The sequence below is a fragment of the Aquarana catesbeiana genome, linkage group LG04 (assembly GCF_042186555.1).
Source record: "Aquarana catesbeiana isolate 2022-GZ linkage group LG04, ASM4218655v1, whole genome shotgun sequence".
NCBI classification, from domain to species: domain Eukaryota; kingdom Metazoa; phylum Chordata; class Amphibia; order Anura; family Ranidae; genus Aquarana; species Aquarana catesbeiana.
The window spans coordinates 542362655-542388592 of NC_133327.1; the positions used below are offsets into that span (position 1 = coordinate 542362655).

At 44.8% G+C, this 25938-nt stretch overlaps 1 protein-coding gene across 1 annotated transcript in view; it reads right to left on the reverse strand.

Annotated features, from left to right (window-relative positions):
* The window catches only part of TULP4 (TUB like protein 4), a 276431-nt gene that overhangs the window by 132193 nt on the left and 118300 nt on the right, over positions 1-25938 (reverse strand). Inside the window, exon 4 of the mRNA XM_073627891.1 lies at positions 1941-2102. Coding sequence (XP_073483992.1) covers positions 1941-2102 — 162 coding nt within the window. The remainder of the gene's footprint in view (positions 1-1940; positions 2103-25938) is intronic.

A 25938-nucleotide genomic window follows, 5' to 3' on the forward strand; every position in this document is an offset into this window, starting at 1 on the left:
TAATCTCAGACAGACATGATAATGTTGAGATCAGGGTGCCATACCATCACTTCCAGGACTCCTTGTTTTTCATTTCACTGAAGACAGTTCTTAATGACATTGACTGTATTTTGGGGGGTTTTGAACTGCTGCAGAATACATTTGGGGCCAATCACACACCTCCCTGATGACATGGCATGATGGATAAGTATCTGCAACTAGCACTGATGACACCCCTGACCAAATCTCCAACTCCATTAGCAGAAATTCAGCCCCAAGCATGCAAGGAACCTCCACCATGCTTCACTGTTGCCTGCAGGCATTCATTATTGTACCGCTCTCCAGCCCATCGCGAACAAACAGCCTCCTGCTACAGCCAAATAGCTCAAATTTTAACTCATAAGTCCAAAGCACCTGTTGCCATTTTCAACACCCTAGCTTCTATGTTGTTCATGCATAGTTGAGTCGCTTAGCCTTGTTTCTATGTCCGAGGTACAGCTTTTTTGGCAGCAAATCTTCCGTGAAGACCACTTCTGACCTAACTCCTCCAGACAGTAGATGGGTGTACCTGGGTCCTGCTGGTTTCTGCCTGTTTTGTGCTGATGGTACTGCTGGACATCTTCCGATGTTGAAGTGAAGCATGCTCTGTCTTTCATTTTCTGCATTAGGTTTCCTTGGCCGACCACTATGTCAACAGTCCTCGCCCTTGCCAGCTTCTTTGTGCTTCTTGAAAAGAGCATGAAGAGCACATCTTGAAACCCATCTGCTTTGAATCTTTGCCTGGGAGAGACCTTGCTGATGCAGTACAACTACCCTGTGTCTTGTGGTTGTGCTCATTCCTGCCATGGCGTATGACCTGTGACAGGAAACAGTCTTCCACAAAACCAGCTTAGGAGCAGAATTTGAAGCCAAAGGATAGTTACACCAAATATTGATTTGATTTTCTTAACTTTTTCTTTACTTTTCTTCTGTTTGCTCACTTTGCATTTTGTAAACTGATAAAAATAAACAAACTATATTTTTGAAAGCATTGTTAATTTACAGCATTTCTTTACAACTACCTAAAACTTTTGCACAGTACTGTATATATTACAAGCTCCTCTCTTGACTGCACATAGATTAAGCACACAGACCAGAACTTTAGTAACGAAGACATATTAGTAACCGAGAGATTCTGCTCATATAATGCAATTTTCTTTCTTGTGCTTCCTGACTAATGGAGAGCTAAGCCTCTGTGTTTATGCAAACATTACAGTTACTATAGCAATGACTTCCTATTATGGGAGCCGCGTCTCAAAAGGAGACTAAAAAAAATAATGGTAGGGCTCAAAGTAAAACTAAAATGGTCAACTATATAATATACTGAATACTGCTTTGTTACTCTTCATTGGATGGCACAGAGACCTTCAATAGAACTTACAGATCATGAAGTTGAGAACTCCCCCTATAGAAAAAAAAAAGCTCCTTTAACGGTGGTGGTTGTAGATAATGTTACTTGCCAAAGTTCACATATAGAAAGTGCCTTGTAAGCATTAAGCTCTTGGTGCCAGCTGCACGCAAATATGCGGCCTCTAGGCAGATGGGCCTTGGTGCCGAGCGGCTGCATATTTGCGTGCATTAATGCAAATACAGCTGTACCAAGAGCGCGTGCCCTGCGCGCACCCGGCACAGTTACCAGCGGCCAACGGAAGGCTCTCGATCGCAAGCGGTTAATCACAGCGGTCACATAATCATAAAGCCCGCCTCCTGGCATCCTAAACCCCTTAAAGGGCCGGGAGGTGCCAGTTTCATTGGGGGTTAAAAAAAAAAAAACTTTTATATTGTAACAGTTATATAATGCAAAAAGCCATTGTAATGAACCAACAGGTGCACATTAAATTATTGGGTATTTAGATTAGTCACACAAGAAGAAAAATAATTATTGTAAAGAAGGCAGTAAATATTATAAACACATTGCTAACCTGTTGATCATCAGGTGTCCAGATCCCACAGGTTATTTGACTCTCTAAGTTAATCTCTGATGACCAATGCCTCTGTCCACTCACTGAACCGACAAGCACAAATCCGTCGCGGTATGAGATCAAAGCTTGAGTGCCATCATGGCTCCAGGTAAAGTCACTAACCTGTAAGGGATAGAGTAAAACAAATTATTTGGACTTGATGGGCACGTCTCTTAACACTGAGAGCGGAACTTTACACTCAATTAATATTGACTATTTTTACCCATTATGCTGAATAGCATTAGTAAATAGATAAAAAAGTATATCATAATTACTTGTTTTAAACTTTTTTTTTTCTTTTTACATTTTAGATTCTTCCATTTCTTTTCTATCCTGACAAGAGCTCCAGTCGCTGCTGCAGAGAAACACCCCATAACAGGATATTACTACCACCATGCATTACTGTAATGGTGTGCTGTATTGAATTTCTACCAAATTGTTTGGTGTTGAGGTCAAGTAATTCAATTTGTGTCTCATCTGACCAGAACACATTTTACCATTTGGCTTCAGAATCTACAAGGTACGTTTAAGGTGGTCAGATGAGACTAAAAATTGAATTATTTGGCCTCAACACCAAACGATATGTCTGGCAAAAATCCAAAGAGGCTGTATGCCTTCCCTATGAAAAGTTTTTCATTGCTGTGTCTATATTGGATACAACTTCCTTCGCCCACAGTTTCAAGACATCTCCACAGTGGTGACAGAAATAAGAATCTAATATCTACTTGAAGAACCTCCACCAGAGTCCTAGGCTTGTCTGCAGCCTGAACTGTAACTGAACACAGAGTAAGAACTGGGGCAGTATCTGCTTCACATTCTTGTTTGATTCAGTGTCTTCACTGCCAGGAACCAGAAGTGATTAATTGCAAAAAAAAAACACTTTGGAGATTATGATTTGAAAGGAGCAGGCAATCACAGACCAGGGCTGAAAGATTAAACCTTCTTGGTGTTTTTAACCGCTTCCGGACAAGCCCACCGCATATATACTGGGGCAGGGCAGATCGGCGGCGCAAAATCACGTACCTTTACGTGATTTTGTGCACACTGTGTGGCGGGCGCGTGCCGCTCCCGCTGTGACTGGACACAGCAGGAGCCAATCAGCAGGTCTGGCGGCTGCCGTGACCGGGCGATCGTTCTGTGGAGAGACGGAGCAGCGGTCTGCCTGTGTAAACAAGGCAAGCCGCTGATCTGTCAGGGAGCAAAAGAAAGAACTTGTTTCAAATCATAATCTTCAAAGTGTTTTCTTCAGCTAAGCTGAAACACGGATCTCTCTTTTACTCCAGTGTATCCCCCCCCCACACAGTTAGCAAGCACCCTACAGGGACACACCTAACCATTTGATCGCCCCTTGGTGTAAACCCCTTCCCTGCCAGTGTCATTAGTACAGTAACAGTGTATTTTTTTTTTTTTAGCGCTGATCACTATATTGATGTCACTGGTCCACAATAAGTGTCACTTAAGTGTCCAATTTGTCCGTCACAATGTTGCAGTCCCGCTAAAAAAAAAAAAACGCTGATCGCCGCCATTACTAGTAAAATCAATAAAAAAAAAAAAAAGTCCCTAAACATATCCCATAGTTTTTGGACGCTATATCTTTTGCACAAACCAATCAATATACACTTATTGGGATTTATTTTTACCAAAAATATGTAGCAAAATACATATTGGCCTAAATTGATGAAGAAATTAGATTTTTTACATTTTTTTTTTAATTGGGAATGTTTTATAGCAGAAAGTAAAAAATATTGTTTTTTTATTCAAAATTGTCGGTCTTTTTTTGTTTATAGCACAAAAAATAAAAACCACAGAGGTGATCCAATACCACTAAAAGAAAGCTCTCGCAGTTTTGTATCGCAAAAAATGGCCTGGTTAGTAAATGGGTAAAACCTTCCAGGGGAGAAGTGGTTAAAGTTGGCTGCCTATGCAACAAGGATGACCGTAGCCGTATTAGTGCACAAAAAATAACTTATTTTCAGGACACGCTTTTAGGGTGTTCCCTTCTTTTTGGTCCAAGCAGCACTGTTACACAAAGGCTTAACAAAATGTTAGGCAGGACGACCCTCTAAAGGCCCGTACACGATCAGAAAATCGTACAAAAAATACCGCTTTCTAAGCAATCGTACGATAATCTGTTCATTAGTACAGATCTTTTGAGAGCTGATCGCGACATTTCCCCCGATATTATCTGATGGGACAAACACGAAAATGTTTTGTGTACAATTTCAGATAGTATGATTTTTGTTTAATTAGTACAGTTGTTGTTAAAAAGTACAATACAAATCCACTAGAATACATTATATCACTTCTGAATTCTATTCCGTCATAGGAGTATTTTCTTAACTTTAGTAAATTCTTTATTTTCAATATGAGATTAGCATGCAAAAAAAAAAAAAAAAAAAGAATCATTCGTCCGATAATCTCATCATGTGTACTAGGCACAGGGGGAAAAAAAAATACAAAAACCACAGTAATGGTAATTAAACTGGGATAGTTGATAAGAAAAAAATAAAGTAGTGGGTAATGGAACGGACAAGGAGAATGTGGGGTTAGGGTAAGAATCACAGAGATGAGAATGGTCATAAAACTTTTGGATAGTAATATAAAAAATACATTTAGTCCAAAACTTCTTGTGTCTAATAGAATTATCATTAACGACTTGCCGACTGCGCTATAGCCGAATGATGGCTGCAGCGCGGTCGAATAACTCTGGGAGGGCGTACTATGATGTCCTCCCAGAATCCCGTGCTCAGCCATCCATACTCAGCATACTCATCCATCCATGCTCAGCCATCCATTTATCCATGCTCAGCCATCCCATCCACCCCCATCCATAATTAGCCATACCCATCCATACTCAGCCGTACCCAGCCATCCCATCTATACCTAGCCATACTCAGCTGTACCCATCCGTACTCAGTCGTACCCGGCCATACTCAGCCATACTCATTCATGCTCAGCCATCCCCATCCACGGCTCATTCATCCCCATTCATGCTCATCCATGCCACATCAGTTCTCATCCATGCCACATCCATGCCACTACAGTGCCTCACAAAAGTGTAATAGGTAGTCAAATTAGATTTGAAACTTATGTCCCTAGAACACCTGATGGTGCTCCCTGCATGCTGGTCCTCTGTATGTGGCCACACTGTGGAAAAGTCTCACACATGTGGTATCGCCGTACTCAGGAGTAGGAGAATCTATTTTGGGGTGTAATTTTTGGTATGTACATGCTATGTGTTAGAAACATTGTGTAAATGGACAACGTTGTGTAAAAAAAAAAAAAAAACGCTTTTTCATTTTCTTTATACATTTTCCAAAAACTTGTAGAAAAAAATGACACGTTCAAAAGACTCGATATGCCTCATATATTATACATTGGGTTGTTTTCTTTCCAAAATGGGGTAATTTTTGGGGTGTTTCCATTGTCCTGGTTTTCCAGGGCCTTCAAAAGTGTAAGAGGTGGTAAAGAAATGATGTGTGTAATTTATGCTCCAAGAACGCCTGATGGTGCTCCCTGCATATTGGGCCTCTGTATGTGGCCAAGCTGTGTAAAAGTCTCACACATGTGGTATTGCCATACTCAGGAGGAATAGTAGAATGTGTTTTGGGGTGTAATTTGTGCTATGCATATGCTGTGTGTGAGAAATAACCTGCTAATATAACAATTTTGTGAAAAAAAATAAATAAATCTTGATTTTGCAAAGAATTGTGGGAAAAAATTACAACGTCAAAAAACTCACCATGCCTCTTACTAAATACCTTGGAGTGTCTACTTTCCAAAAAGGGGTCATTTGGGGGGTATTTGTACTTTCCTGGCTTGTTAGGGTCTCAAGAACTTCATGTGTGATCAATTTTCAGAGATTGGCACCATAGCTTGTGGACTCTATAACTTTCACAAAGCCCAAATAACATACACCAATTTGGGTTATTTTTACCAAAGATATGTAGCAGTATAAATTTTGGCCAAAATATATGAAGAAAAATTACTAATTTGAAAAATTTTATAACAGAAATGAAGAAAAATGCATTTTTTTTAACAGAATTTTCGGGCTTTTTTCTTTTATAGCGCAAAAAATAAAAACCCAGTGGTGAATAAATACCACCAAAAGAAAGCAATATTTGTGTGAAAAAAAGGACAAAAATTCCATATAGGTAGTGCTGCATGACTGAGTAATTGTCATTCAAAATGTGAGAGCATCGAAAGCTGAAAATTGGTCTGGTTAGGAAGAAGGTTTAAGTGCCCAGTGGGTAAGTGGTTAAAAAGGTTAAAAAAGTTCTTCTTTCCTTAGTTTTCTTAAAGTTAAAGTAACCAAGACATTTAAAATCTGTTGTGAGAAATGATGTCCCATGGGTGTGCAGTAATCATCTATTTCTTGAAGACCTCCAAACTTCCCTAGATGAGAAAGAGGGACATTTTCTAGCACAATCCAGAGAAATAAAGCACCTAGACCAGATGGCCTACACCCATGTGCCCTAAAAGAATTTAGCCTTGTCATTTCATAGCCACGGCTTCTAAGTTTTAGGGACTCTTTAATGACTGGCATAGTACAATTGGATTGATGTAAGGCTAATGTGGTGCCTATATTTAAAAAGCAGTCGAAGTCTTTACCAAGTAACTGTATACCTGTTATTTAACTTATATATAAATCCTGTATAATAAGAGTAATAAAAATAATAATATAGTTGGGAAGAATGGAGAGTTTATTAAAAGACCACATAGATGAGATTTAGCTAGAAAACAAATATTTTAGGCAATAGACAGCACAATTCTTGAACGACAGAAGTTGTCAAACAAACCTGATTTCTTTTTTTGAGAAGGTAAGCAAAACCTTAGACAAAAGAATGGCTGTGGACATGGTATACTTGGATTTTGCAAAAGCATTTGACACAGTTCCCCACACGCGGCTAATGTGTAAAGTAAAGTCTACAGGCTTAGGAAATTTAGTTGGATTCAATATGAATAGAAAACTGGCTAAAAGACCATATTGAGAAGGTAGGGATTCATGATTCTTACTCTGAATGGTCTAAGGTTATCAGTGGTGTACCCAAGGTTTAGTGTTGGGACCCTTACATTTTAATATATTTATAAATGATATAGGGTCTGGGATTAAAATTACCATTTCAGTGTTTGCAGATGACACCAAGCTATGCAGTGGAATAACGTCCTTACATGAGGTCTTCAATTTACAAGCTGACCTCAATGCACCGTTTCACTGGGCAACTGTATGAAAAATTAGGTTTAAATATTGATAAATATAAAAAATATGCATGCACCATACATATTAGGAGGAGAACAATGGTTTAGAAGGATCTGGGTGGTCTGGTAGAACATAAGCTTAATAATAGCATGGAATGCCAAGCTGCGGTTTCCAAAGCAAGCAAAATCCTTTCTCATATCAGGAGAGATATAGACTCCAGAGATAGAGACTTTGTTTTGCCCCTGTACATATCTCATTAGTAAGACCTCATCTGGAATATGCAGTTCAGTTTTGGGCACCAGTTCTCAAAAAGAATAATCAGAAAACTGAAGAAAGTGCAGAGAAGGACAACCAAACTAATAAGAGGAACGAAGGAGCTCCAGTGTAAGGAAAGATAAGAGGAACTGAATGTATTCTCTCTTGAGAAGAGGAGATTAAGGGGGGATATGATGAACATGTATAAATACATAAGTGGTCCATATAGCGAACATGGTGTAGATTCATTCACTTTTTTGCAGAGGTAGGCAACCTTAAAGAGGTGGAGATCTACCTGAACAGCATGGGAGAAGTCAAAGATCACCGGGCACAGTGTCACATTCTCACACCAATTTTAAACCTGTAATTGCCATACTACTGTGTTGCAATCGCATGCATTGCATGGCAATCATGGGTTTAAATCAAGTGGTGAGGAGGCAACATATCAACTCCTCACCACCAGTCAAATACACTCAGATAACTTTTTTGCTGCACTTGTGAGTGAGCCCTTTCTTGAATTCGGCAGCAGCACTCTTAGGGCTCATTCACACATAAAACCCTGTGGTTAAGTTGTGGTTTTACCACCCCCAGTCCCTACCCCTTTAGCTGCTGAGGCAGCAGCCAAAGGCGTACGCATGCTGCAGCAGGAATTAAGCCCCCTGATGCTTTTGGTGGGTGCTACCGTCTGCCAATCACAACCTATTCAAGTAAATGGGGCCACTCAGCATGGGACAGGAGCCAGCACTACAGAGGAGGCATCAGCTTATGCTGATCTTGTTCCCTACTACAGCTTCAAAGTAATCCCTCTGCATTGCACTCTGTTTGATGCTCTGGGATGGTGGGTCAGCAAATCCAGGCTGCGATCTACCAGTCACCTGTCCATGATCTACTGGTAGATCACAATCTACAGGTTGCTGACAAACACTTTAATGTCATCACAAAAGGACAAGGGGACAAGATAAATTTCCAAATACGGAAAGGCTTCTTCACAGTAAGAGATGTGGAATATTGTTGTTATTATTATACAGGATTTAAATAGCGCCAACAGTTTGCGTAGCGCTTTAAAACATGAGGGCAGACAGTACAGTTACAATACAATTTAATACAGGGGGAATCTGAGAGCCCTGCTCGTTAGAGCTTGCAATCTGGGAGACAGACTCCCTCAAGAGCTGGTTCTGGCCAGCTCAGTAGATTGTTTAACCACTTCCCTACCCAGCCATAGTCATATGACGTCCACAGATGGGATCTCCCATCCTGGGTGGACGTCATATGACGTCCTGGGATTCCCGGCCATCTAAGGGGCACGCGCGTGCCGCCGTGTTGCTCGGGACCCGGTGCGTGTGCCCGGCGGCCGCGATGTCCGCCGGGCACCCGCGATTGCCCGTTACCTGGGCCGGACCGTGGATCTGTGTGTGTAAACACACAGATCCACAGCCTGTCAGCTCTGAGGAGAGCGATCTGTGTTCCCAGAACGGAGGAACACTGATCGGTCTCCTCCCCTTGAGCGTCCCCTCCCCCTTCAGTTAGAATCATTCCCTAGGAAACATATTAACCCCTCCCCGCCCCCTAGTGGTTAACCCCTTCACTGCCTGTCACATTTATACAGTAATCAATGCAATTTTATAGCATCGATCGCTGTATAAATGTGAATGGTCCCAAAAATGTGTCAAAAGTGTCCGATGTGTCCGCCATAATGTCGCAGTCATGAAAAAAAATCGCGATCGCCGCTAAAAAAATAAATAAATATATATTTTTTAAAAATGCCATAAATCTATTCTGTATTTTGTAGACACTATAACTTTTGCGCAAACCAATCAATATACGCTTATTGCGATTTTTTTTTACCAAAAATATGTAGAAGAAAACGTATCGGCCGAAACTGAGGAAAAAAATTGTTTTTTAAAAAAAAAATTGGGATATTTATTATAGCAAAAAGTAAAAAATATTGTGTTTTTTTCAAAATTGTCGCTCTCCTTTTGTTTATAGCGCAAAAAATAAAAACCGTAGAGGCGATCAAATACCACCAAAAGAAAGCTCTATTTGTGGGGAAAAAAGGACGTCAATTTTTTTTGGGTACAACGTCGCACGACCGCGCAATTGACGTTCAAAGTGCGACAGCGCTGAAAACTAAAAATTGGCCTGGGAAGGAATGGGGTGAAATTGCCCTGTATTGAACCGGTTAAAAAAAGGCTTGGATTCTTTCCTACAGTGGGGACGGAAAGCATTCAGACCCCCTTAAATTTTTCACTCTTTGTTATATTGCAGCCATTTGCTAAAATCATTTAAGTTCATTTTTTTTCCTCATTAATGTACACACAGCACCCCATATTGACAGAAAAACACAGAATTGTTGACATTTTTGCAGATATATTAACCAGTTGCCGACCGCCGCACGACTATATACGTCGACAGAGCGGCACGGGCAGGCAAAAGGACTTACAGGTACGTCCTTGCCTGCCCGCGGGTGGGGGGTCCGATCGGACCCCCCCCCGGTGCCAGCGGCGGTCGGATCGAGGTCAGGGTCGATCAAAGGTGAGGGGGAGGCCACTCATTCGTGGCCCCCCCCTCGCGATCGCTCCTGGCCAATGACAAGCTTCCTCGGCTTCTGTGAATGTAAACAGAAGCAGAGGAAGTGATGTAATCTCTCCTCGAGTCGGTCTTTTCGTCCGGCGCCGAGGAGAGAAGACATCCAAGTAAGTGCACCAACACTACACATACAGTAGAACACGCAGGCACACTTGTCACCCCCCTGTCACCCCCCGATCACCCCCTGATCACCCCCCTGTACCCCCTGTCACTCTGACACCAATAGCAGGTTTTTTTTTTTTCTGATTTATTGCACTGGTGTCAGTTTGTGTCAGTTACAAGTGTTAGGGCAGTTAGGTTAGCCCCCTTTAGGTCTAGGGTACCCCCCTTTAGGTCCAGGGTACCCCCCTAACCCCCCTAATAAAGTTTTAACCCCGTGATCACCCCCCGTCGCCAGTGTCACTAAGCGATCGTTTTTCTGATCGCTGTATTAGTGACACAGGTGACGCTAGTTAGGGAGGTAAGTATATAGGTTCGCTGTCAGTGTTTTATAGCGACAGGGACCCCCATATACTACCTTCTAAAGGTTTTAACCCCTTGATTGCCCCCTAGTTAACCCTTTCACCAGCGATCACCATATAATTGTTACAGGTGACGCTGGTTAGTTGGTTTGTTTTTTGTAGTTTATTGTAGTTTATTACAGTTTTAGGGCACCCGCCGTTTATTACCCTATAAAGGTTTAACCCCCTAATTGCCCGGCGGTGATAGAAGTTAAGTTTTTAGGGTCAGATAAGGTCTGCGTCGCCCCAGGCAGCGTCAGGTTAGCGCCAGTACCGCTAACACCCACGTACGCAGCATACACCTCCCTTAGTGCTATAGTATCTGAAAGGATCGATATCTGATCCGATCAGATCTATACTCCCCAGCAGTTTAGGGTCCCCCAAAAAAACGCAGTGTTAGCGGGATCAGCCCAGATACCTGCTAGCACCTGCGTTTTGCTCCTCGGCCCAGCCCAGCCCAGCCCACCCAAGTGCAGTATCGATCGATAACTGTCACAAAACACTAAGCACACATAACTGTAGCGTTCGCAGAGTCAGGCCTGATCCCTGCGATCGCTAACAGTTTTTTGGTAGCGGTTTGAATCAGTCGCTGACAGTCAGGAGCTTTTTTGCCTGTGAGTCTCACTAGTGTACCCCTAAATTTAGAGGCCAAAATGGCAAATCGAAGGTACACTAGTGAAGAGGCCTACACGTTTCTGAGTATGACAGATAGTGAAGAGGAAGTCACTCATCTGTCAAGTTCAGGCTCAGAATACGAACCTGTAGAGGACAGCGGCTCCATGACAGATAGCTCTGACGACGGAGTTGTGGTCCCTGCTAGGGTCAGGCGTACCAGACCCCGATCTTCTTCTTCTGTCCTTGAAGTGCAAGAACCGCAGGGCTCTCGTAGGGAGCAGAGAGGTACTAGTGCCGCTACTCCTTCTGGTGAACTGGCAAGCACCAGCGGCCTAGTACACCCTGGTCGTACATCCAGCACTGCAGTATCACGTGGTGACGTGGCGAGTCCCATAAGTGCAGTTCAAGCTGGCGAGGTGGCAAGCACAACTAGTGTCCCGCTGCCACCAATAAGACAAAGACAGGCCCGTCGTGCCCATAGTGCCCTTCCTGCTGCATTCGCCAATCCGAATTGGGTACCCACCACTTCTGCAGCACCCGTACTTCCCCCTTTCACTGGCCAACCCGGAATTCAGGTGGAAACAGTTGACTTTATGCCACTGGATTTTTATTCACTGTTTTTCACCGAAGATCTCTATAGATCTATTGTGGACCAAAGCAATTTGTACGCTGGTCAACACATCGCCGCTAATCCCCAGTCCTCCCTTGCCAGAGATTGGAGACCAATTACGGTCTCCGAATTTAAGATCTTTCTGGGCCTTTCCCTCAACATGGGCATAACCAAAAAGAGTGAGTTGCGGTCATATTGGTCCACTGACCCAATTCACCATATGCCCGTGTTCTCTGCCTCCATGACCAGGGCACGATACGAGCAGATTTTGCGGTTCATGCACTTCAACGACAATGAACTCTGTCGTCCTCGTGGAGACCCTGCATACGATCGGCTCTACAAAATTCGGCCCCTCGTAAACCACTTCAACCAACGTTTTGCAGACTTGTTTACCCCCCATCAAGTTGTCTGCGTTGATGAGTCCCTGATTAAGTTTTCTGGCCGCTTGTCCTTCAAACAGTACCTTCCCAGCAAGCGTGCCAGATACGGGGTCAAGATGTATAAGCTCTGTGACAGGGCCACAGGCTATACATGTAGATTTATGGTTTACGAGGGCAAAGATAGTCACGTAGAGCCGATCAACTGCCCTGACTACATAGGAAGCGCTGGCAAGATAGTGTGGGACTTGGTGTCACCCTTATTCAGAAAGGGGTACCACTTGTACGTGGACAATTATTATACGAGCGTGCCACTTTTTAGTCACTTGTTTGATCAGCAGATTGGAGCATGTGGCACCGTGCGACCTAATCGCCGGGGCTTTCCCCAGCGGCTTGTAGAGTCCCGTCTTAGGCTGGGGGAGAGAGCCTGCTTGAAGTATAATAATTTGCTCGCTATGAAGTGGAGGGATAAGAAGAATGTTTTCGTTCTCACCTCCCTTCATGCAGACACGACGACCCAAATTACTACGGCGACTGGTGTTGTGGAGAAACCCCTCTGTGTCCACGAATACAACCTTAATATGGGAGGGGTGGACCTCAACGACCAGTTGTTGGCGCCGTACCTAATTGCCCGTAAGGCCAGACGCTGGTACAAAAAAGTGTCTGTTTATTTATTTCAATTGGCTTTGCTGAACGCTCATGTGCTATACAGAGCTTCAGGACAGACTGGATCCTTCCTTAAATTCCAGGAAGAGATCGTCAGAGACCTTCTGTTTCCAGACGGTGCTCCACCTCACCTTCCCAATCCAAATGCAGTAGGCCGGCTGCATGAGAGGCATTTTCCTTATGTCCTCGAGAGTACCCCTACCCAACGAGCCCCCCAAAGAAAATGTCGTGTCTGCAGAAAGCGCGGATTTAGGCGTGACACCCGGTATTATTGTCCCTCCTGTCCTGGCAATCCTGGTCTTTGCATTGGTGAATGTTTTGAACGCTACCATACACTAGTTGAGTATTAGCGCAGGGTACAGCACTGCACAGACTAGGACACACTTCCACAGGGTCTCCCAAGATGCCATCGCATTTTGAGAGACCCAAACCTGGAACCGTTACAGTTTTAAAAGTTACAGTTATAAAAAAAAAAAAGTAAAAAAAAAAAAAAAAATACACAAAAAAAATATAAAATAAAAAAACCAAAAATAGTTGTCGTTTTATTGTTCTCTCTCTCTCTATTTTCTCTCTATTGTTCTGCTCTTTTTTACTGTATTCTATTCTGCATTGTTTTATTGTTATGTTTTATCATGTTTGCTTTTCAGGTATGTAATTTTTTTATACTTTGTTTTTTTTATTGTTAACCACCTTTGTGTTTTCAGGTACGCCATTCAGCTGCAGCGCGGATTTATTTATCTTGACAGCAACAGCGTTTGCTCCCACGATACATAAAGCCGTGACTCCAGCGCTGTCGGAGGTGATTTCACCACCACAGTTACATACTTCAGCATATATGCCGAAGCGTGGGGGCAGAAGTGGGTGGAGGAGCGATTTGCTCCTGCCTTTTGCGGGAGGATGCCCCCATGCTTCGGCATATATATATTTTAGGTAGGCACAGGTTGCGTTAAATGTTTTATTTTTTACTATGGTTTTTTTTTTGTATTTGCTTTGCAGGTATGGTAAGTATTACTGTTATACTGTAATGTTACTTTGTTTTTTGTTAACCATCATTTGCTTAGCAGGTACGCCATTCAGTTGCAGCGCGGATTTATTTATCTTGACAGCAACAGCGTTTGCTCCCACGATACATAAAGCCGTGACTCCAGCGCTGTCGGAGGTGATTTCACCACCACAGTTACATACTTCAGCATATATGCCGAAGCGTGGGGGCAGTGGGTGGAGGAGCAATTTGCTCCTGCCTTTTGCGGGAGGATGCCCTCATGCTTCGGCATATATAAATGGTGCATGTATGCCCATCATTAGAAGTGGGTGGATGAAGGGAGGTATTCTAATGGTGGGCATACCCACCGATCAATATCTTTTTTTCGTTCAGCCCACAGGCTGCATGAAAAAAAAGTTTACAATATATGCCCAACAAGGACCAGCAACGTACTGGTATGTTGCTGGACTTTGAGTGGTTATACCAGAATGATGCCTGCAGGTTTAGGTATCATCTTGGTATCATTCTTTTCAGCCAGCGGTCGGCTTTCATGTAAAAGCAATCCTAGCGGCTAATTAGCCTCTAGACTGCTTTTACAAGCAGTGGGAGGAAATGCCCCCCCCCCACCGCTTCCATGTTTTTCTCTGGCTCTCCTGTCCCAACAGGGAACCTGAGAATGCAGCCAGTGATTCGGCCAGCTGACCATAGAGCTGATCAGAGACCAGAATGGCTCCAAACATCTCTATGGCCTAAGAATCCGGAAGCTACGAGCATTTCATGACTTAGATTTCGCCAGATGTAAACAGCGCCATTGGGAAATTGGGAAAGCATTTTATCACACCGATCTTGGTGTGGTCAGATGCTTTGAGGGCAGAGGAGAGATCTAGGGTCTAATAGACCCCAATTTTTTCAAAAAAGAGTACCTGTCACTACCTATTGCTATCATAGGGGATATTTACATTCCCTGAGATAACAATAAAAATTATTTAAAAAAAATAAAAATGAAAGGAACAGTTTAAAAATAAGATAAAAAAATCAAAAAATTAATTAAAAAAAAAAAAAAAAAAAAAAAAAAAAGCACCCCTGTCCCCCCCTGCTCTCGCGCAAAGGCGAACGCAAGCGTTGGTCTGGCGTCAAATGTAAACAGCAATTGCACCATGCATGTGAGGTATCACCGCGAAGGTCAGATCGAGGGCAGTAATTTTAGCAGTAGACCTCCTCTGTAAATCTAAAGTGGTAAACTGTAAAGGCTTTTAAAGGCTTTTAAAAATGTATTTAGTTTGTCGCCACTGCACGTTTGTGCGCAATTTTAAAACATGTCATGTTTGGTATCCATGTACTCAGCCTAAGATCATCTTTTTTATTTCATCAAACATTTGGGCAATATAGTGTGTTTTAGTGCATTAAAATTTAAAAAAGTGTGTTTCTTCCCCAAAAAATGCGTTTGAAAAATCGCTGCGGAAATACTGTGTGAAAAAAAAATGAAACACCCACCATTTTAATCTGTAGGGCATTTGCTTTAAAAAAATATATAATGTTTGGGGGTTCAAAGTAATTTTCTTGCAAAAAAAAAATAATTTTTTCATGTAAACAAAAAGTGTCAGAAAGGGCTTTGTCTTCCAGTGGTTAGAAGAGTGGGTGATGTGTGACATAAGCTTCTAAATGTTGTGCATAAAATGCCAGGACAGTTCAAAACCCCCCCAAATGACCCCATTTTGGAAAGTAGACACCCCAAGCTATTTGCTGAGAGGCATGTCGAGTCCATGGAATATTTTATATTGTGACACAAGTTGCGGGAAAAAGACAAATTATTATTTTTTTTTTTTTTTTTTTTGCACAAAGTTGTCACTAAATGATATATTGCTCAAACATGCCATGGGAATATGTGAAATTACACCCCAAAATACATTCTGTTGCCTCTCCTGAGTATGGGGATACCACATGTGTGAGACTTTTTGGGAGCCTATCCGCATAGGGGACCCCGAAAACCAAGCACCGCCTTCAGGCTTTCTAAGGGCGTAAATTTTTGATTTCACTCTTCACTGCCTATCACAGTTTCGGAGGCCATGTAATGCCCAGATGGCACAACCCCCCCCCAAATGACCCCATTTTGGAAAATAGACACCCAAAGCTATTTGCTGAGAGGTATAGTGAGTATTTTGCAGACCTCACTTTTTGTCACAAACTTTTGAAAATTGAAAAAAGAAAAAAAAAAATACGTTTTTCTTGTCTTTCTTCATTTTCAAAAACAAATGAGAGCTGCAAAATACTCACCATGCCTCTCAGCAAATAGCTTGGGGTGTCTACTTTCCAAAATGGGGTCATTTTGGGGCGGTTTTGTGCTATCTTGGCATTTTATGGCCTTCAAAACTGTGATGGGTAGTAAGGAGTGAAATCAAAAATTAACGCTCTTAGAAATCCTGAAGGCGGTGATTGGATTTCGGGGCCCCGTATGAAGCTAGGCTCCCAAAAAGTGCCACTCATGTGGTATCCCCGTACTCAGGAGAAGCAGCAGAATGTATTTTGGGGTGTAATTCCACATATGCCCATGGCATGTTTGAGCAATATATCATTTAGTGACAACTTTGTGCAAAAAAAAAAAAAAATTGTCACTTTCCCGCAACTTGTGTCAAAATATAAAATATTCCATGTACTCATCATGCCTCTCAGCAAATAGCTTGGGGTGTCTTCTTTCCAAAATGGGGTCATTTGGGGGGGTTTTGTGCCATCTGGGCATTTTATGGCCTTCAAAAATGTGATAGGTAGTGAGGAGTGAAATCACAACTTTACGCCCTTAGAAATCCTGAAGGCGGTGCTGGGTTTTCGGGGCCCCGTACGCGGCTAGGCTCCCAAAAAGTCCCACACATGTGGTATCCCCATACTCAGGAGAATCAGCAGAATGTATTTTGGGGTGCAATTCCACATAAGCCCATAGCCTGTGTGAGCAATATATCATTTAGTGACAACTTTGTGCAAAAAAAAAAAAAAATTGTCACTTTTCCGCAACTTGTGTCAAAAATTAAATATTCCATGGACTCAACATGCCTCTCAGCAAATAGCTTGGGGTGTCTACTTTCCAAAATGGGGTCATTTGGGGGGGGGTTTGTGCCATCTTGGCATTTTATGGCCTTCAAAACTGTGATAGGTAGTGAGGAGTAAAATCAAAAATTTATGCCCTTAGAAATCCTGAAGGCGGTGCTTGGTTTTTGGGGCCCCGTACGCGGCTAGGCTCCCAAAAAGTCCCACACATGTGGTATCCCCGTACTCAGGAGAAGCAGCAGAATGTATTTTGGGGTGTAATTCCACATATGCCCATGGCATGTTTGAGCAGTATATCATTTAGTGACAACTTTGTGCAAAAAAAAAAAAAAAAAAAATTGTCACTTTCCTGCAACTTGTGTCCAAATATAAAATATTCCATGGACTCAACATGCCTCTCAGCAAATAGCTTGGGGTGTCTACTTTCCAAAATGGGGTCATTTGGGGGGGGTTTGTGCCATCTTGGCATTTTATGGCCTTCAAAACTGTGATAGGTAGTGGGGAGTAAAATCAAAAATGTATGCCCTTTGAAATCCTGAAGGCGGTGCTTGGTTTTCGGGGCCCCGTACGCGGCTAGGCTCCCAAAAAGTCCCACACATGTGGTATCCCCGTACTCAGGAGAAGCAGCAGAATGTATTTTGGGGTGTAATTCCACATATGCCCATGGCATGTTTGAGCAATATATCATTTAGTGACAACTTTGTGAAAAAAAAAAAAAAATTGTCACTTTCCCGCAACTTGTGTCCAAATATAAAATATTCCATGGACTTAACATGCCTCTCAGCAAATAGCTTGGGGTGTCTACTTTCCAAAATGGGGTCATTTGGGGGGGGTTTGTGCCATCCTGGCATTTTATGGCCTTCAAAACTGTGATAGGTAGTGAGGAGTAAAATCAAAAATGTATGCCCTTTGAAATCCTGAAGGCGGTGCTTGGTTTTCGGGGCCCCGTACGCGGCTGGGCTCCCAAAAAGTCCCACACATTTGGTATCCCCGTACTCAGGAGAAGCAGCTGAATGTATTTTGGGGTGCAATTCCACATATGCCCATGGCCTGTGTGAGCAATATATCATTTAGTGACAACTTTTTGTAATTTTTTTTTTGTCATTATTCAATCACTTGGGACAAAAAAAAAAATATTCAATGGGTTCAACATGCCTCTCAGCAATTTCCTTGGGGTGTCTACTTTCCAAAATGGGGTCATTTGGGGGGGTTTTGTACTGCCCTGCCATTTTAGCACCTCATGAAATTACATAGACAGTCATAAACTAAAAGCTGTGTAAATTCCAGAAAATGTACCCTAGTTTGTAGGCGCTATAACTTTTGCGCAAACCAATAAATATACGCTTATTGACATTTTTTTTACCAAAGACATGTGGCCGAATACATTTTGGCCTAAATGTATGACTAAAATTGATTTTAATGGATTTTTTTTATAACAAAAAGTAGAAAATATCATTTTTTTTCAAAATTTTCGGTCTTTTTCCGTTTATAGCGCAAAAAATAAAAGCGGCAGAGGTGATCAAATACCATCAAAATAAAGCTCTATTTGTGGGAAGAAAAGGACGCAAATTTCGTTTGGGTACAGCATTGCATGACCGCGCAATTAGCAGTTAAAGCGACGCAGTGCCAAATTGTAAAAAGTGCTCTGGTCAGGAAGGGGGTAAATCCTTCCGGGGCTGAAGTGGTTAAAAAAGAAAAACTGAAATATCACATGGTCCTAAGTATTCAGACCCTTTGCTGTGACACTCATATTTAACTCAGGTGCTGTCCATTTCTTTTGATCATCCTTGAGATGGTTCTACACCTTCATTTGAGTCCAGCTGTGTTTGATTATACTGATTGGACTTGATTAGGAAAGCCACACACCTGTCTGTATAAGACCTTACAGCTCACAGTGCATGTCAGAGCAAATGAGAATCATGAGGTCAAAGGAACTGCCTGAAGAGTTCAGAGACAGAATTGTGGCAGGGCACAGATCTGGCCAAGATTACAAAAAATGTCTGCTGCACTTAAGATTCCCAAGAGCATAGTGGTCTCCATAATCCTTAAACGGAAGACGTTTGGGACGACCAGAACCCTTCCTAGAGATGGCCGTCCGGCCAAACTGAGCTATCGGGGGAGAAGAGCCTTGGTGAGGGAGGTAAAAAAGAACCCAAAGATCACTGTGGCTGAGCTCCAGAGATGCAGTCGGGAGATGGGAGAAAGTTGTAGAAAGTCAACCATCACTGCAGCCCTCCACCCATGGCAGATTGGCCCGACGGAAGCCTCTCCTCAGTGCAAGACACATAAAAGCCCGCATGGAGTTTGCTAAAAAAAAAACACCTGAAGGACTCAAAGATGGTGAGAAATAAGATTCTCTGGTATGATGAGACCAAGATAGAACTTTTTGGCCTTAATTCTAAGTGGTATGTGTGGAGAAAAACAGGCACTGCTCATCACCTGTCCAATACAGTCCCAACAGTGAAGCATGGTGGTGGCAGCATCATGCTGTGGGGGTGTTTTTCAGCTGCAGGGACAGGACGACTGGTTGCAATCGAGGGAAAGATGAATGCGGCCAAGTACAGGGATATTCTGGACGAAAACCTTCTCCAGTGCTCAGGACCTCAGACTGGGCCGAAGGTTTACCTTCCAACAAGACAATGACCCTAAGCACACAGCTAAAATAACGAAGGAGTGGCTTCACAACAACTCAGTGACTGTTCTTGAATGGCCCAGCCAGAGCCCTGACTTAAACCCAATTGAGCATCTCTGGAGAGACCTAAAAATGGCTGTCCACCAACGTTTACAATCCAACCTGACAGAACTGAAGAGGAGCTGCAAGGAGGAATGGCAGAGGACCCCCAAATTCAGGTGTGAAAAACTTGTTGCATCTTTCCCAAAAAGACTCATGGCTGTATTAGATCAAAAGGGTGCGTCTACTAAATACTGAGTAAAGGGTCTGAATACTTAGGACAATGTGATATTTCAGTTTTTCTTTTTTAATAAATCTGCAAAAATGTCAACAATTCTGTGTTTTTCTGTCAATATGGGGTGCTGTGTGTACATTAATGAGGAAAAAAAATGAACTTAAATGATTTTAGCAAATGACTGCAATATAACAAAGAATGAAAAATTTAAGGGGGTCTGAATACTTTCCGTCCCCACTGTAAATGCACAAAATATCAGTGGTTACTAGTATTTATAGGTAAGGTTGATCAAGGGAATATCCGATTGCCCCTTGGGGTATCAGGAAGGATCGCCACCCCCACTGGTGCAAATTGGATTGCTTTATTTGAGGGGGGGGGGGGGGGTTGCATTCCTCTGGATGAACTGTGGGTATAGGATTGTGTATATGGAGGTGTGTGTGTTTTTTTTTTTTTGTGTTGAACTGGATGGACATGTGCCTTTTTTTAACCAGCCTAACTATGAAGCTTCCAGTGTCATTATAATGGCACAGGAAACAGTTGGGAGTGCTATGCGCCACATTACCCAAGTGGATTGACCTGTTTCAGGTCAATCTGCACCACCTGCGCCAGTTTTTATTTCAGAGTGATACAGAAACTGGCACAGTCTGCACCAACAGAAGGAATGAGGCGATTTTCCATTTATACAACAGCCGTAGATCCCACTGGCTCTGAGCTGGCTTACTGGATATGAACTGTCAGCAGACAGCTCACATTCCTCTCTGCCAGCGCAGTGATTACATTGCGAGCCTTCAGAGCTCACAAGCATCCTCCTTCCTCCCAAACTTAGCTGAGTGAGGACAGGTAGAGGGCTCAAACATGCAACTTCAGGTCTCTTGTTGTCTTTACTTTGTCATTAACAGAGCAGAACAGAAAACCGATCGCTCCTTATTGACAAAGGGGCTTGGGCCCTTTTTGGTATTTAGGAGCAGCATCTGCTCCATTTTTATGTTAAGAAGAGTGGTGTAAGCAGTATGAATATACACTTTAAGGATTTTCATAAACTATTAGCATTTTAAATAAGTGAGCCAAAGCGAAGAAAATAATTTTTATCCAAAACCAATTTACTTATAAAAAGGCGCTTTTTCTAGGTTTTGTCCCATTCACGTTTTCTACCTTATATAGTCAATGCCACAGTTGCAGTAATGTATGGTAAAATGGTATCTTGTGCAGTGAATTTTTTTTTTGAATAGTACCCCAAATAATAATGACAGTTACTGGCAAACTGTTAAGAGCTGTGGTGAGTTGTGTTAAAAAAAATAAAAAGTTAATTCATGTTTTTTGAACCAATGCCAATTCTATCCAAACAGAAACAGACTGCCTTAACCCAACATATGGGCACTGCATTGACACACCATATTTTTACGGAGATTTGATAGACGGTAGTTTTCCTTGATAAATGGCAACAGCCTGAATGCTCAATTAGACATGTATTATAAAACAGTGGTCCCCAACCTTTTTGGTGGCACCAGGGAAGAGATCCGTGGAAATGGGATTTTTTTTGACTTACTGTAAAATCCATTTCTCAGAGTTCATTGACAGATACAGTGCTCCATTATTCAGAACCATAGGGTTAAATTGCCCCCTACAGGAGTATGACACTAGGCAGAAAAGAGACTTGGCTAAGCCTATGGGCAGTCCTAGGTGATACACACCCCCCTCTCTGTTAAAGGCCTTCAGTTTAGTAACAAGCAGTGTCAGAAGCATTAAAACTCCTTAGAGGGGTAGGTGCTGTGTCTGTCAAAAAATCCCATTTTCTCTTTCGTTCATTGACAGACACAGCGCTCCATTATTCAGAACCATAGGGACTCCCTAAGCAGTGCCAAACATGAGGGGTGGGACAACAAAAAATCCCAAGGCTAACACAAGGGCCAACCAGGTAACAGGCGCTCCACACTGTTACTGGCGCCCAACCTGAACAAATACCCCTTCAAGAGGGAATAGACCCTCTAAACAGCAGCCTGCAACACCTTGCAGCCAAAAGAAGCATCCTCAGATGCCAGTACATCCACGTTGTAGAATTTTGGGAAAGTGTACACCGACAACCAAGTGGCCGCCTTGCAAGTCAGTGCAGCTGACGCCTGATGATGGAAGGCCCAAGAAGCAACAAGCAGCCAAGTAGAATGCGCCGTAATGGGGAAAGGAGGAACCCAACACCTGATAGAATAGACCAGAGTCATTGTCTGTCTGATCGATCTAGAAAGGTCGCAGAAGAACCAGACAGCCCCTTTTTTGAACCATCTGTGATCACAAACAGTGAGTCTGATCTCCGAAAAGGCCCTGTGACTGCCAAATACACCCGAATCGCCCAAACACATCCAGGGCATGTAAGGTAAATCCCTTAGGACATTTTGACCTGGGACACAGTGAAGGCGATACAAGTCCTTAGTCAAAAGGAATCAGAGGAGGTAACCACAGACAAGGACGAAGAACCACTTCATTTTTGTGGATCACCAGGTAAGAAGTATGACATGGTAATGCCTACAGTTCTGACACTCTGCGCGCAGAGGTGATATCAACCAAAAAAGCCACCTTCTGGGACAGAGCAAGCAGAGGAACCTCCCGAATATTTCCAACGGGAGGCTCCTCTAGAACCGAACACACCCAGAGTAGATCCCACGGCGGTAGAAGCTACCGCACCGGTGGAGATGTCAAACCCATTCTTTAAGAGTACGCACCAGAGAGTGCGAGACCAGGGGATGCCGAAGAAAACCGCCAAGGCTGACACCTGGCCCCTGATGGTACTCAAGGCCAAGTTCTGCTCAACCCCCCTGAGACGGAAGGTCAAAATCTGAGCCACCGAGAAAGAACGAGAGTAAATGGCAAGCACATCACACCTGGATATGTATGCTATCCATGTCCGGTGATAAATCTTCCCAGAGGAAGGCTTCCTAGCCTTCAGCAACGTCGTTAACTTCCGCACCTTGCTCATAACAGCCAGGCCTTCAAAACCAGCGCCTGAAAGAGGATGGAAGATCGGCCCTTGGGATGTGCCCTGCCGAAATCCTGGAGAGCAAAGCCAACAGGCCAGGGCCCCCTGGTTTTCTGGCTCAGCCGAATTTGATAGCCCAGAGACCTCAGGTACTTTACGCTAGGATCTCACTTGAAAGGAGCTTGTATGGAGCTGCACAAATAGAACCGCCTTGAAGGTAGATACCATCAGGCCCAACACCCACATGACAACTGTAGATGAAACATAGCATGCAACTTCTGGAGTTTGTCCAGAGGAAGAAACACTCTGGCCAGAGATGAAACTAGAGTCAGGTCAAGATAATCCAATTTTCTGGAAGAAGCCAGAGCAGGCTTCAGGTAGTATAGAAGCCAACTGAAAACTTCTATATAGCGAGCTACATCGCCCCTCAGGGTAGCCGAGGACTCTGCTCGCAGAAGAAGATCGTTCAAGCAGCCCAGGACTGCAATCCCCCGCTGATGTAACCACGCCAGAACTGGGGCTAACACCTTTGTGAGTACGCAAGGGGTGGAGGGGAGACCAAACGTCAATACCGCAAGCTGAAAATGCTCTTTTCCCCCAGTAAAATGGAGGAAGTGTGGGTGTTGGGCACCTATTGGAGTGCGTAATCAGCATCTGTGATGTTGACAGAAGGGACACCACCACTGTGCGGATGGACTCCATTCTGACCTTCTGTACCCACTGGAACCGGGACAAGCACACCCTGAAGCAACAGGGCTTGCACAGCCCCAAGAAGAACTGCCAACAGTCCAGTGACAGACACCAATTGGGAGGAAAAAACCCTTTTCGGGATTCAAGGCCAGGACACTAGGACATAGGTGATGGCATGCCTTCATGCTGAAGGGACCTTGCCTGTGGGTCTAGGGATCCCCGCTCTCGGCACCCCAGAGCAGGTCCATTGTGTGCCGAAAAGGACCGCATCCGCTACAAGGCCCTTTTCCCCATTTCAGACTGTGGAAGACATGTACACTTCCCTCCTGTGAGACTCCTAATGATGTCATCCAGGGTAGTCCCAAACAGACATTGCCTTGAAATGGTAACCCAGTCAGAGCTTTTTTTTTAGAATCCCAGTCCGCAGACCAACACATGTCAACACAAGACAAGCCCCAATACATATCTAAGCACTACTGCCGACACAGAGAGCTTAGCAACCAAGGGAACTGCGTCCAAGAGGCATCGCATACAAACTGCAGCCCCCAGACTAACTGGTCCGCCCACTCAGCGAAGCAGAGGGAATCTGCTCCCCCTCCAGGTATGTCAGCAGGATCCTTAAAAGCCGGAGACTCCTCTACCAGAATCATGGTCGCCTTGCGCAACCTAAAGACAGGGGGATCCACTACTGGTGGAACAGTCCACTCTTTAAGGAGGGACCCCGCAAGGGGTACCTCACAGCAGAGCGTCTTTGGAACCACAAAAGGAACGCTTTGGACACTCCCAGTCTATACAAACAAATATTCCAAAATAGGAGGGAGAAGGGACCGCTTTTGCTGTGCGAGACAGTTAATGGGTGCCAAGTGGACCGGCACCTCTGCCGCAGCCACAGCTGCATCCTCCATCTTTAAAGTTTCCAGCACAGATGTAATAAGGGAGACAACCAGCACCTTCTTGTGTGCCACTGCAGTTGTGGAGGAACAACCTCACTGACAGTAAAGGGAGTGTGGCTACAAACCCCACAAGGTGGGCCACATCCACGACGGCAGAGCCAGACATAGGATAAGTCGAGACCGATGAGGCAGGGGAGGGCGCCATTTACTAGCCTATATGCCTAAGAACACAGGGGGGGGCACCGACTGAAACCACCACCGCCTTAGGCCCCACACAGGGGCATCACAGAGGTCCCACGCGGAGGACGTTCCACCCAAGCCCCCGCACAGGGGGCGCAGACAAAGGCTTCTCACAAGGGGCACAGGCCGAGACCCTGCACTGAGGGGTCTAATGATACCTCGCACAGGGGGCACCATTGGACCCCTAATAGGGGCGCTGGCTGAGACCCCGCACAGGGGGCACTTACGGATACCCCGCACATTGGGCACCACTGGACCCCTCACAGGGGGAACTGGTTAAGACCCCGCACAAGGGGTGCCTACGGAAACCCCGTACAGGGGGCACTTACAGATGACCCGCACAGGGGACACCACTGGGCCCTTCACAGGGGGCAATGGCTGAGGCCCCTTACAGGGGGCATCCCCTAAGGCCCTCACGGGGTGATCCACCAAGGCCCCTCACGGGGGGCATCCACCAAGGCCCCTCACGGGGGGGCATCCACCAGGGCCCCTCACGGGGGGCATCCACCAGGGCCCCTCACGGGGGGCATCCACCAGGGCCCCTCACGGGGGGCATCCACCAGGGCCCCTCACGGGGGGCATCCACCAGGGCCCCTCACGGGGGGGCATCCACCAAGGCCCCTCACGGGGGGCATCCACCAAGGCCCCTCACGGGGGGCATCCACCAAGGCCCCTCACGGGGGGCATCCACCAAGGCCCCTCACGGGGGGGATCCACCAAGGCCCCTCACGGGGGGGATCCACCAAGGCCCCTCACGGGGGGGATCCACCAAGGCCCCTCACAGGGGGGATCCACTAAGGCCCCTCACAGGGGGGATCCACTAAGGCCCCTCACAGGGGGGATCCACTAAGGCCCCTCACAGGGGGCACCTACGGAGGGCCCACTCAAACAAGCCCCCCAAAAAGGGGTCGCCCTCAGAGCCCCCACAGCGCCGCCCCCCCAGGAAGAGGGCATCCGGCATGGCTGCGCGGAATAGTAGGCTGCAAAAGCCGTGGCCTAAATTTTTGGTCGCCCACCACGAGTGCACAGGTCTGCGGGAGGACCGGACCAGGCTAGAGCCGAGGAAGGAGGGTGGATGCCTGCAATGAAAAACGGCGGCCTCACCGCCTGCTCTAGGGCCACCCCACACGTCTCCCGGTCGGTAGGCCGCAAAAGCCGTGGCCTAAATTTTCGGCCGCCCGCTGTGAGTGCTTGGTAGGCTGCAAAGCCGTGGTCTAAATTAGTGGAGGGCCGCCGCAAGGGGCGCGGATCTGTGGATGCCTGGTCACCTACCCAACCATCCAGCTGGAGCCAAGGTGTACCCCCCATAGTGACAACCCTGGAGGGGAGGGGTGGACAGAGTGTCCGAAGCACCTAAGCCAGAGGCCTGGGCCTCGCCGGGGGAAGGGGGGGATGTGGAGGGGAACCCCAGAGGGATCGACCACCCCAGGGA